This window comes from Ambystoma mexicanum, chromosome 7p (assembly GCF_040938575.1).
Source record: "Ambystoma mexicanum isolate Mex_15411 chromosome 7p, UKY_AmexF1_1, whole genome shotgun sequence".
NCBI classification, from domain to species: Eukaryota; Metazoa; Chordata; class Amphibia; order Caudata; family Ambystomatidae; genus Ambystoma; species Ambystoma mexicanum.
Window position 1 is genome coordinate 897705494 of NC_090939.1, and position 12319 is coordinate 897717812.

General features: G+C 42.4%; 1 protein-coding gene across 13 annotated transcripts in view; it reads left to right on the top strand.

Moving 5' to 3' along the window:
- Positions 1–12319, top strand: part of MCF2L (MCF.2 cell line derived transforming sequence like) — an 892749-nt gene that overhangs the window by 557124 nt on the left and 323306 nt on the right. For 12 of the 13 annotated variants that reach the window (XM_069637167.1, XM_069637165.1, XM_069637161.1 and 9 more), the window contains exon 4: positions 3119–3209. In XM_069637167.1, the coding sequence (XP_069493268.1) occupies positions 3119–3209 (91 nt within the window). Of the gene's footprint in view, positions 1–2486; positions 2744–3118; positions 3210–12319 lie in introns of those variants that run through there. The other variant, XM_069637168.1, reaches the window with a different exon arrangement.

The following is a 12319-nucleotide window of genomic DNA, read 5'->3' on the forward strand; positions in this document are numbered from 1 at the left end:
ATTACATGGTTTCCCATTGGGTACTGGGATGAAGAAGAGAGATGTGAGGCTAATGAATGACATGGATTACTATCGGGTACTGGGATGAGGAAGAAGAATGCGAGGGTAATGTGACTATTGGGTATTGGGACAAGGAAGAGGCATGTGGGGTTAATGACACCGATTACTATTGGATACTGGAACGAGGAAGAGGGATGTGGGGCTAATGACATGGAATGACCTGGGGTAGGCCTGTTGGGGGCAGGCATTGTGTTTTGATTTACTATTGATGCACAGTAAAAATAGATAGGCTGGTCGACATTCAACATAGGCCCGCCTATCCATGTAAAAACACTTGTTTGCATTACTTTTGAGTACTGTGCATCAAGGACAAAGCAAACATAAGTGCATTATGTGGCTAGGCTGGCCTAACATTCAATGACAACAGGGCGGACTTTCTGAGAAACTTGACATACAGACATACGTTTATTTGTATGGTTTCAGGTTTGAAATTTGATGTAAATCATTGCTCTTTCTGACCTGGTCACAAAAAGCTTAAATGTTTTATGTTTGTAATGTGTGTGTGGGGCTATTGTCTGTATGACTGCATTACTGCCAGATGTACCGGAGTATTGTGGCACTGTAGAAGATCTTTTGACGTGTTATTTCCTGCAATTTATATTACCATTTTAAATGTTGTTATTTCCACTTTTCTAGATGAAATTATCTATCATTAAATGAATTTTTACAAATGTATTGATTTTCTGCATGATTTTGACACATTTTAAATGTGACAGTGTATGATTTGTGTTTGATATCTGGGGCTTGTCTTTTTCAGTGGTGCTTTGGTTCCCTGCATGGGCCTTAGCTTAAACTTATAAGTTGGGGTTACCCTTTATTGTTTTTTGATGTGATCATTCAGTGTAGGCCAGTCTAGCCACGTAATAGCACTGACTATGTTTGCTTTATCCTTGATGCGAAGTTAAAAAAAAAAAAAGGCCACACAACATGAATAAAGTATATGCAGACACTACTGATGCCAGTCTGCATATACTTTCTTAATATGGCATGTTTTACTTGGCATCGAGGGTCAAACAAACATGATCAGTGTTATAATGTAGCTAGCCTGGCCTACATTAGTTGTGCCAGTCTCCATATACTTTTACTGTGGTATGGCATTTTTTTTACTTGGCATCAACAGCAAAGCAAACATGATATCAGCATTATTGTGTGGCCTACATTAGTGTCAGTGTACATTTACTTTTTACTTGGCTCATGTGTAAAGCAAACATGTGTGTTTCACATGGTTAGACTGGCTTGCATTGGTGTCTCCAGTCTGGCCATATATTCATTGTGTTTCATGCATTTTTGTACTTGCATCAAGGGTAAAAGCAAACATATGCGTGCTTATGTGGTGCACTGACCTGTGTTGGTATAGCCAGTCTGGTTCTTTCTTTGCCCCTGAGCTATTCTCCCGAGACAACCTGGTGCAACTTGTATGGACATGTATGGGCATTGCCAGCAGTATATACTGGCATATGTTGTGGGCCAAGGCATCATGAAAATGTGTTGGTAAATGTTCCTGTGCAGGGTTGGCGACTTGCATCTGGGTTTTTTCCATGTGCTACCATACAAAACCGAATGCAAACTGTGTGGCTTCTTACCCAATTTTTCATAGAAATTGCTTTAAAATGCACAATTTTAACTCATTATTTAAAAAGAAAATTGGGGAGGAACTCCCTTGAACCTCCCTTGTTTGGGCTCCCTTGCTGCACTTGGTCACTCTGCATATTTGGCGCATACATTTACAGCCCTGCAGTTCAAACATTTACCAGCCGCTGGTGGGGGCGCTACTTCCCATTTATTACATTTCTCATCTCTTTTAATAGCTGGTCGTCCTTTCATGGCAGGTAACTTTTGTAATAGATGGGAAAACTCATCTGCATCGGTTACGCGCTGCATGGTTCACTCCTGCTCAGAAAGGGTCCTTCGTTATTTGGGCTGTGAAAGTCCCCGGCCTCGATTTCTCATTTCACTTGATGCAAGGCCGCTGTCCTCTCCCATCCCAAGCTCCATCTCCTGTCTTGTGGTCCTTCCCTCGTCTTCTTTGCCCCAGGTCTTTTAACCGCGAGGTGCCCAAGGATTCACGAAGCTGGTGTCTTAACGTGTTTCCCGTGTACACAAAAAATAATCCTCACTTGCATGTGCCCCCCTTCCACCCCCCCCATTAATGTTTTCATGGTGCTTGTGTGTACTCACGCTTTGACGTGCCTGCGCTATTGCAAAAGTGCTATATGGAGAGCATAGGGTACACCGCAATGCGCCCGTGCCCTTCACGTGCGTCCGACCTAAAAATGCGCTGCGCGCTTTTCCAATACCGTGTTTAGTAGCGTGGAAATGACAACATGCACAGAGCATTAGCGGTGTGGTCAGTCACCCGTGCGTGCTTGCGTGTCCTTTTCATGTGGGGCTTCCCCTCCCCTCCGGGCTGGCGCTGCACAATCGCCGTGGATGCGAACATGCCGCAGGGGGGCCGCCGCCGCTCCTCCGCCGCCACCGCTGTACGGGGCAGGCGCAAGACCGGCGCTTCCATCCCTCCCGTGATCCCTCGCAGGGATGCTCGCGCCCCCCCATGCCGCGTCACGGCGCCTTGAGCACATTTACAAGTTACCGGTGTATTTTCGCTGTCGCCCCTCCACGCGTGTAATTCTTCTTTGCTGAAGACGCGTGCCGCAGCCTGCGCCGGCGCGGGGAGCGCAAAATGGTGCGGGCGCCGCTGACTGGGAATGCACAGCCGTTGGTTTTTGTGCATTGACGGGGCGGGCGGGCAAGCTGCATGGGGCATTAAGGTGGGTGACTCGCTGGGGGGGTGCCTGGGACTGAGCCCGGGCCGTCGCCTCGGAACCTGCGGGGGATGGACCAGGCTGCGCAGAGCCCGCATGGGAGCGGAGCAGGTTGCGGCTGCATTTTGAGAATTCAATGTTACCTTTGCTGTCACACACGCCTTGAAGCCTGCGCGCTGCAGTTGAAAGCAGTGCTAGAATGATCGCACTTTGCACAGTTATTGCTTTTTTAAAATTCGTCTTTCAACGTGTCTGCGTCTATGGATGTGTGTTTATTTTGTGTCGTTTTCCTTTAGTTTGCAGGATGCCGGGATTGGGTTTGTACTGGTGATAGACAGAAGACTGGACAAATGGACCTCCGTGAAAACCTCCGTGCTGCGGATAGCGGTGAGTGCTTCTGTGAATGTCTGTGCACGCTGCCCAATTCCCTGCCATCATTTGCTGACCCGATAGCGTCTCCTATTGACTTGGCCTGCCTCTTTCTTGGTACGTGTATTCGGGGGCTGGGGGGTGGGGGGGGGGTAGCTGGTGCCTTTGGTGCGGGCGCCCCCGGACGCACCTGCTAGCCCCTCCCCCGCAGGCTGACAGTTTGGCGAGATCGAGGTGCTCCGTGCTGCTGGTGATGCCTGCCTCTTGGCAGGCCAATCACAGAGGACATCGTCATGCCCGTGGGGGCTCGCCGCGCGATTGAAGACGGTGCTTTTCATTATCCACAAACAGATCAATTTATGGAGCGAAACCTATAGACCCACGTTATGGAGGGGGCCTCCGATCGATTGTGTATTGCGCACCATGGCTAGACCCAATGCTTGGAGACGGGGGCTAACTAGACTAAAATGTGATGGATGGGTGTGTGTGGGGGGACGGTGGGGCGTGAGGGGGGTGCTTTCTAATGAGACTATTCGGGCTACAATTAAAAGCAGTTAACTCTCCTTCACTTTTGACACCGCATAGCTGAGAACTGCGGTGAGAATGTACCATCTCATGCCCCCCCCAGCCTTCTAACCACTCCCCTGACATGCCAAGTGCTAGCACCCCATCAAGATTTCAATTGCCTGAACATAAAAAGTGCAGCCGTGGCATCGTTTATCTTCTGTGTCCTGTCCTGCCACCGGCGAGGTCAGCCAGGTCAAGTCACCCAACATTTCGTGCGGGGGGGGGGGGGGGGGGGCTAAAGGCCAATCGGTCCATTGGTTGCTCCCACTTTTTTTTAAGCAACTAAAAAGTCTCCATAATTTGCTGTTAGTCCAAATGTTGTTTTCGTTTGGGCAGCCAGGGTGGTTTCCATGCTTGGCATTGATAATGAATACAGGACGTGCATGCCAAACAGCCCTTTCTCCTTTGTGGCACTTTTCCACTAGTAAAACTTTGCCTGCTGGGGATTATAGGTGCATACTTCACCGAAACTACAGGACCCAAAATGCATTGCTTAGTTCACTGAAAAAGAATGGGTCCACTGAACTATGAGAGTATAGGGAAGGTCATTGTGTTCATCTCATAAACACGACCCCAGCCTGCAGGTTTACTGAATTCAGCAAAATAAAAAGCACGCTCTGGTCTTGATGGCAGGCTAGATTTTACATGCAAACACTTGCAGACCGTGGGTTAGAGGGGATGGGGGGGAGGGGCTGGGCACAAGCCACCTGTCCCCAACAATACATCACGAGACCCTGCAGACATGTGTTTTGGGTCACTCAGTCTGCAAAGTTTAAATGCTTCTCTGGCTCAGCTTGTAAGTAAATCACTGCCTGTCAATAAATCGATCAATATTTAAACGATTCAAAGAGTGAGTAAAGCATCACATTGTATTTAAAAAAAAATAATAATAAAAAGAAACCAGGCACAGGAAGTCGGACGAATAGCACCAATGAGTATCATTGGCTGTTATAGATGAACATAAGGAGCATTTTGGTAACATACGAATGCCCACATTTTTTATTTGACAATTGATAGTGAGTCAGGTATGCAACAGTTAAGCATATAATGCATCCTGGGCTTGGTGCTCATTTCTATATTTTTTATTTGGATTGGTTAATGCAATCATCCTTTCAAATATATATAAAATAAATATACAACATACAAATAACAAATCTTCAAATTGCATCAATATCAATAAAATAATATTTAATTTCCGACACATTAAAGCATAATTTGATCAATTTAAAATTTGTCGTAAACTTACTTTTTCACAGTACATTTTTCTGGGGAGATGTACAATGTTTTTTAGAGCCCCAACTTAAATTGTTAACTTCAAGATGACATTTATTATTACATTTCATTCAGAATCAACATTATTACTGTAACATTTAGGAAAAATGGAGTCCAAAAAATTGACTATTGCCACACGCATTCCCAATTTGGGACTGTTGAATATAACTCGCCAAATGTCAATCATTTCCATGTTACCATCGGTATTTACCAGATGTTTTTTAAATGATTTTTCCTTTGAATAGACAACATAGGGCAGTGCATTTGGCAGTGTTCTAGTGTCTCTTTCTCTGCCTTGTTCACACAAAAGCAGCAATAATTGAGTTCTATTGGGATCAATTTTCACCTGGCCATAATTTCTCTTGTCGGCCAAAGATTTAATCGAAACCTTAAGTATTGATCGCAAATATATGACGACGGGCATTGTAAGAGGATTCAATTCAGCACTACAGCCAAGTCAACGCCTAGTCTAGAATACTGAATGAAAACCCTTATTGATATATCTTTATGTCCAGTTCATGCGTTCTGGATGACTACCCCTATATAACACCCCTCTCTTGGAATCCTCCTGACCCCACTGAGCCAAGAAGTAGTTCTGTTTTGCAAGTTAAAAGGTTTAATTGATAATTTAAACAATAGATATATATATCACACTTTAGAATAAATTAATAATTGAATAGCACACTTAATCTGATATGATAAAGATTAACAACGGAGAATCTGGCACTAGCACACCTCTTTATAATCGCTAAGGAGTTGACATGAAATGGATAAGGTAGCACACTGGTAAGTAGGGACAGAAGAATAATGTGATAGAGAATGCTTTATAGAGTTCAAATGGATGCAATGTTGAATGAAAGGCGGTACGGAAAATACTCAATATGATTTCAACAAAACAATGTAATATGATTTCAACAAAACAATGTAATCACTTTTCTCTGGCAATCCACTCCCCCCTTTATGCAATGCAAGGAAATGGAAGGAAGCACACAGTTCTCAGAAATGCAATCAATGTGATTCAGTTCACCCCAGCAAGCTTGGACTACAGAAGTTTAAAACACAGGCCCAAAATGCTTTTATATGTGCTGGCAATGAAGTGAAAAATATGCTAAAATGCTTTTAATTCCCTCTAGAGGTTTAGGGTGAGTGGTATATGCTTTGAATAAGTTCAGGATCACTTTAGCAATGCTCTATAATGGTTGTCAGGTTGCAAACAAATTTTTGCAACGGAAGGCAAGCAGCAGCAGATTTTTACACGTGGAGAAATTGGCAAATCGCGGTAAAATTCGCGAGTGCGCCGGGCGCGATTACAGAGGAACTACAAGGACTATCACTATCGTTTTGGGGTCCTAGGACAGCCTAGGATCTCAGCTTCCAGATGAAAGTTACTGCAAGTCTCTAAGACAAACGGTCGCGGAGATATGAGCGATTTTGTAAAGGTCGTTTTTCAGATTTGAAATTTTAAAGTTCAAAGTGACAAGTGACAGTTTTGCAAAATGACAAGGTACAACTTCTAGGAGACAGTTCTGGTTAGATTAAAATAGATTTTATCTGATTTTATCTGTTTTTAAAATGGGTGTGTGTGCAGCAGCACTAGACCCTACCCCTCGCCACTTATCATTGGCCAAGCTTTCATTTCTCCCCTGATTGGGGGAGCTAAATTGTGTCAGAGTGATGTCATTTTACAGCCTGCAGAAAGTCCACTCCTCCTGTCAACTTGCACACATATCTAGATTTGAACCAAATACACATTTGCAGAGGTACATATTGTTTTAAAATCATATGCACCCCTCACATATCACAGGAGGTATACCCTTTCCAAATCTGCTCTTCCTGGGAGCTTGTATTCAGAAATGGCGACATTTGCACTTTTTAACTGGTTTCGCAATATCGGACATTACCCCAAATTTACACACATGTGCGCAAGGAGTATGGACATTAATTGATGAAGTGTCAGATTTTTAACATGCATAAATTTTGAGTAATATCCTCTTTTCCGCTAAAACCCCCCTGAACATACCACCGGTTCTAAAAACCTCTTAAAATGTGGGCAGAAAAATCACAAGAATTATGGTATCATTTTATAAAATGTTCACATGTCCACTCTATGAATGATCCATCTTTTTAGAGTTATGTTCTGGCCCCAAAGGGGTGTGGTTTCCCCCCAGCACAAGGTTGAATTTCTGGTTTTTCCAGTTCTGCCAAGCCAGCTTGCTCTCACAGGCAGTGCCCCTCCCCTTTCCTTCCAGGAGGAAGCTCCATTTACGACTCCCGCCAATAAAACATTTGCCTGAGTCAGGACAGGGCTTTGTTCAGAGCTCCTGTATTCTGTGGGGGCTCCCCTTAATTCAATTATCAGAGAGATGGCATATCCTTAGTGTGGCCAGCAAAAGGCAGATAGGCCTGGGAATACAGCTGTGACTCAAGTTTCACTCCTGATGGGGGGTAGTTGCCAGGCAAAATTGGAATCTCTTTAAGCCAGTTTTTAGCTACATGTCATTTCTGTTCCCCAGTTTTCTGCATTCAAATACAACTAACAATTTTACATATGCAGCTAGAATGCTGATTCTAAGTTTAAAACTATGACATTTAAACAATTGCAACCTATGTGACACTCAGAAATAGGTCACTCATTTCTTTTAAACATTTAGATTTTTAGTGTCTTTCAGTCCACATTTACTTAAATTGCTGAAATCCACAGCTCAGCCAGTCTTGTTATAAACATTGTTTTGGGCTCTTCATCTTCCCAGATTTAGTATGCACACAAAATTTCCTTCTGCCAAATGTCTGCTGGTGTTCAGTGAACATTTTGCATATGTGCAATGTTTAAAATGGGCATTTGAAGCTTGCATTCAGGGAAACCAGGGTGGTTTTTGAAGCGCTGTTTTGAGCTAACTGGCGCTACTGTTTTTCCTTTGGCAACCCATTTTGGTGTGCGCACAACTGCGCAGCTCTCCTGGATTCTGGGATGTAATGATGGGCGGCGACAGCGCATCCCCATCTTTACCCACTCCAATGATTTATTTTTGTTCTGGGGTAAAATGATGGGCAGCAACAGCTTAATCCCCACATTTACCCCGTCTAATGATTCCACATGGGTCAAAACCTTCCACAGCATCTTAGTAAGTAATCAGCCGTCTCGTGAAAGGCTTTGTGTCCAAACACACGGATATCAAAGTCCTTGTATTTTTGGCACAACCTACGATTTTCTATCTAGTCACGCTGGTATAATTTTTGTTTTGCTCGTTGGGGGTTGAGTAATAACAAGTCAAGAGTAATTGAAGTTTAGCTAATGCACCCAAAGGGAAATTACACCACAACTTTGTAAAGACATGTTCTCGAGGCAGTAAATGCTGAGCCATAATGCCCAGTGTGCCAGGAGTGGAAATTCTCATTATGGATTTCCTAAACAAGGCACACATTCTCCATTTAATTTGAGATTCCAACGAAAGTAGGCCCAATTCATGTCGGATTAACGGTAGCGCAGTACACTTAGGTAAGTGAAGCAGTTTCCAAAAACGAACTTCGAGAGTACTCCACCACTTGGATTATTTAGGCAATAGGGTGTCTACACCATAGATTAGGCTGGGGATCACTTTCTGCTGATAACACTGCAGGATATGCTTCAATGTGAATTTCCCATACTTTCCTCGGAGTACTTTAGGTTGGGAAATTAACATTTGGAGTTTGGTCTGTATCACATCCTCCATTACATGGTTGGATGTAGATGCCTGTATCATTATACCCAAATATGTGTACTGTTGGGCTTTCAAAAGGGTCTCATTTTGTAGATACCAATTGCACAATTTTACTTTGACTTTATTGTGAGATTAGCACCCCATGATTTGTGTTTTTTGTGTGTTGGTTGTTAAATTATTAGCAGACACATACAAAGCTAGTCTATTAAGTCATTTTTCTAGGTCCGTAGGTGTCTGTGAAATAAGTAGTAAATCATCTGCGTAAAGTAGATGACAGATGGAATATGAGCCCAGTTTAGGGGAATCACATTCAATTGATCGCAGTGCTGTGCCCAGATCAAAGAGAAACAGATTGAAAATGGATGACGCCAAAATGCAGCCCTGTTTAAGGCCTAAATAAGTTTCGATGATTGATGAAAGGTTGCCTGCCAGAGTCAATCTCACTTACATCGTCGTATTAGTGTGTAATAACATAATCAAAGTTGGTAGTGAAGATGGACAATTATATCGAACTAATTTGTGATACATGATAGATAGATCGATGGAATCAAAAGCGGCTTTGAAATCGATAAATGCTAAGTATAGTAATTGATTTCTGGCCGCATACTTGGATTTTAACATGTTCAGAACCATGAGATTAGGGTTAATTCCGAGGCCAGCGACAAAACCGGTTTGAAAAGGATCCCTTAGATTGCTTTTACAAGTCCATTGATTTAAGTCTCTTAATATAATTCTCGAAAATATTTTTCCAGGGGCATCCAGCAACGCTATAGGTCTGTAGCTGGAGGGTGAGGTGCGGGCGCCCTTCTTGTATATGGGCACTATAATAGAATGAGTCCATGATTCAGGCAGAAGCTGAGTTGCATTAATGAGTGAAAATATTTTGTACAGAGTAGATGCCCACAGATTTGGATGTTGTTTAAACATCAGATTCGAGAGGCCATCAGGACCACAAGCACCCGATTGGCTAATTTTGTTAATGTAATGTCGAATGTCGTCCAAATCAAAGTTAAGGTGAAAGCGCTTGTAGTCATCTCTAAAATTTGAAATTATGGAGTTTAAGGACAATGCATAGAGATTAGAAAAATGTTTGCTCCAGTTTAGTTCTGATACATTATTGGCCTAGGAAACTGATTGAGAGTAGTATGTAACCTTGTTCAATAAGGACCAGGAACCTGCAACGTTCTTTGGTTGTAAAGACAGTAACATTGCTTCACCATCATTTTGGTAGATTTTGGCTCGCGTGGCCCTTAATGCATTCTTATGTTTGGTTTTGATGCTCCTCAATATGGATGCTCTAGTAGCCACGGGTTCTTTTAATGCTTGCCGTTTCAGATAGCGAGAGTGTGCTTTCAAGGTTTTAACTTCCCAGCTAAAAACGTGGAGTTTTGGACGACACAATATCTGGCCTGGTGTACTCTTTGAGGAATTAAAGGTTTGGAAAAGTTGCATCAGATCTGAATAATTGGTGGCCTGATTGGCGGAGGTCTTTGTTTGATTATAGAACTGGGCATCCATGTGCTGTTAAGCTCGCTCAAAGATCTCGCTGACCATCACAGGTGGTTGCCCCCATTATTCAAGATTACATACTCTTGCGGATATACCTTGTGGTCCATTACAGTGGTTCTATGGGTCATCCATTGTTAGAATGTTCAACTGCACAAAAATCAACAATGCATGGAAAAAAACAGAGTGTTGACATAGACAAAATCAATTATTGACAAACAAGAACCTCTTTTCCAAGTTGGATGTGGAGGAATGTCTGATGGAAAGGCTCCATTAAGCTTAATGAGAGTATAATACGGAGCAAAGGCCAGCCGTTTTGTCAGCCTGGATTTGTTAGTGGATGTATGTTGAGATATGCAATCAAGATTCAAATCTCCTGCAATAATGTGAGACACAGATGTATCTAAAGCGATTAGGTTTAACAATTTGCTCAAGTCTTTAAGGAAGCATCCATCAGATATTCCTGCAGGATTCCAATATACATTGATTAGAGCATAAGAGATGATATAAATGCACAGTTTTACCAATTGCATATATTTATTAGGGCACCTCCATTCTTGTGCTGCAATGCCTTGATCAATCTTAATTGCTATTAGCAATCCAGAAGTTGGTCTAACAGAGTTCGCTTGAATAGCTGAATTGAGGAAGACGTCATAATTGTCCCACAAAGGATCTGACGTCATCCAAGTTTCCTGAAACATGAGGATGTTATGATGTAAAAGTGAATTTCGATTGTTATTAATAAGGTGAGTAAAGCCTCTAGTATTCCAGCTGATAAGGGAGATGTTTTGAGCGTTTGTAGCATGTATTGGCTAATTCGATTGTGATGCTAAGCGACAGAAGCATTCTGTTGGTTTGTAAGACAATTTGTTTTGATGAATAAAGATAGAATTGGAATTGATTGCTTAAGATTGTGATTTCTTTCTAGAGTCATTCATTTCAGGAGCATCAATGGAGACAACAAATCCCAGGGATAGTAGTTCACTTTTGGCCATCCATATGGTGTTCTGGATGACCCTGGAATTCATCCATATCCTAATGGAATTAAGGTTTGACTTAGACAGAAATTCTATTAATGCAATGTCGGCACTATTAATATCCTCAAGCAAAGGAATGTCAGAGAAAATAGCCAGAAGAGACCTCTGATTCAAGTCATATTGAGCGGAGGGTCTTGGTTTACAAGCTAATTTCAAAGAAAAATTTGCTGGAAATGTATTCTTGAAATTTCCCAGTATTACATTGTTCACTTGTCTGGATTCTTTATGGATTTCAGCAGTACCCACCACTGTCTGTGATTTTGTATTCGTTACTGAATGGCTCAATTGTATAATTTCAGGAGTGACTTGGGCCAGTAAGGCATGTGCGTCATTAGAGATGCCTGAATCGATTTTATCAGGCTGTGAGTTAACTTTAGTGTCTGTAGACTTTGTGTAGACCATTGAACCAACGTTATTTTGTTCAATATTATTGGGAGTAGATTTTGGGGGTTGGCTGCTCATATAGGCGTCAACAACCTTCGTAAATTGTTGTCGATGATAATCATCAATGCTCACTGAAGGACACATTTTATCATTCGTTTTGGATAATTTGTCTACAGTACAGCCAGGCAGGATCACAATGCTATTATCAGACTTTGGTTGTGCTTGTGCTGCCTTGACCAGTTCGTCAAGGGGAGTATAAGGCGCTGGAGCATCAACTACTTGGCACATTGCTCTTGCCGTTTTATCCTGCATGAATTGTTGGTATTTTTTTGTCACTGTGCGGGCAGCCACTATTGTATCTTTTTTTAGAAGGATTCAATCTCTTAGTAAATTGTTTCGTTTTGGCAGTGTTGCTGTTCCTTGCTTTAGATTGATTCTTAATCAATTTGGATTTCGGCATAAGCATTACTGCAGCGTTTCCCTTATTTTTAGAAAAAATGGTCTATGCCGTTCTAATTGATGACTTGTGCGGTTCCTGATTATGACTAGTGCTCATCTGTGGGAGTAATGATTCCACAGATGTGCCTGCTTTTAAGGATGTGGAGTTGTCACTAGACCCTTTAGGTGCTTAAGTGTTTCAATGTTAAGACCAGTTACAGGACAC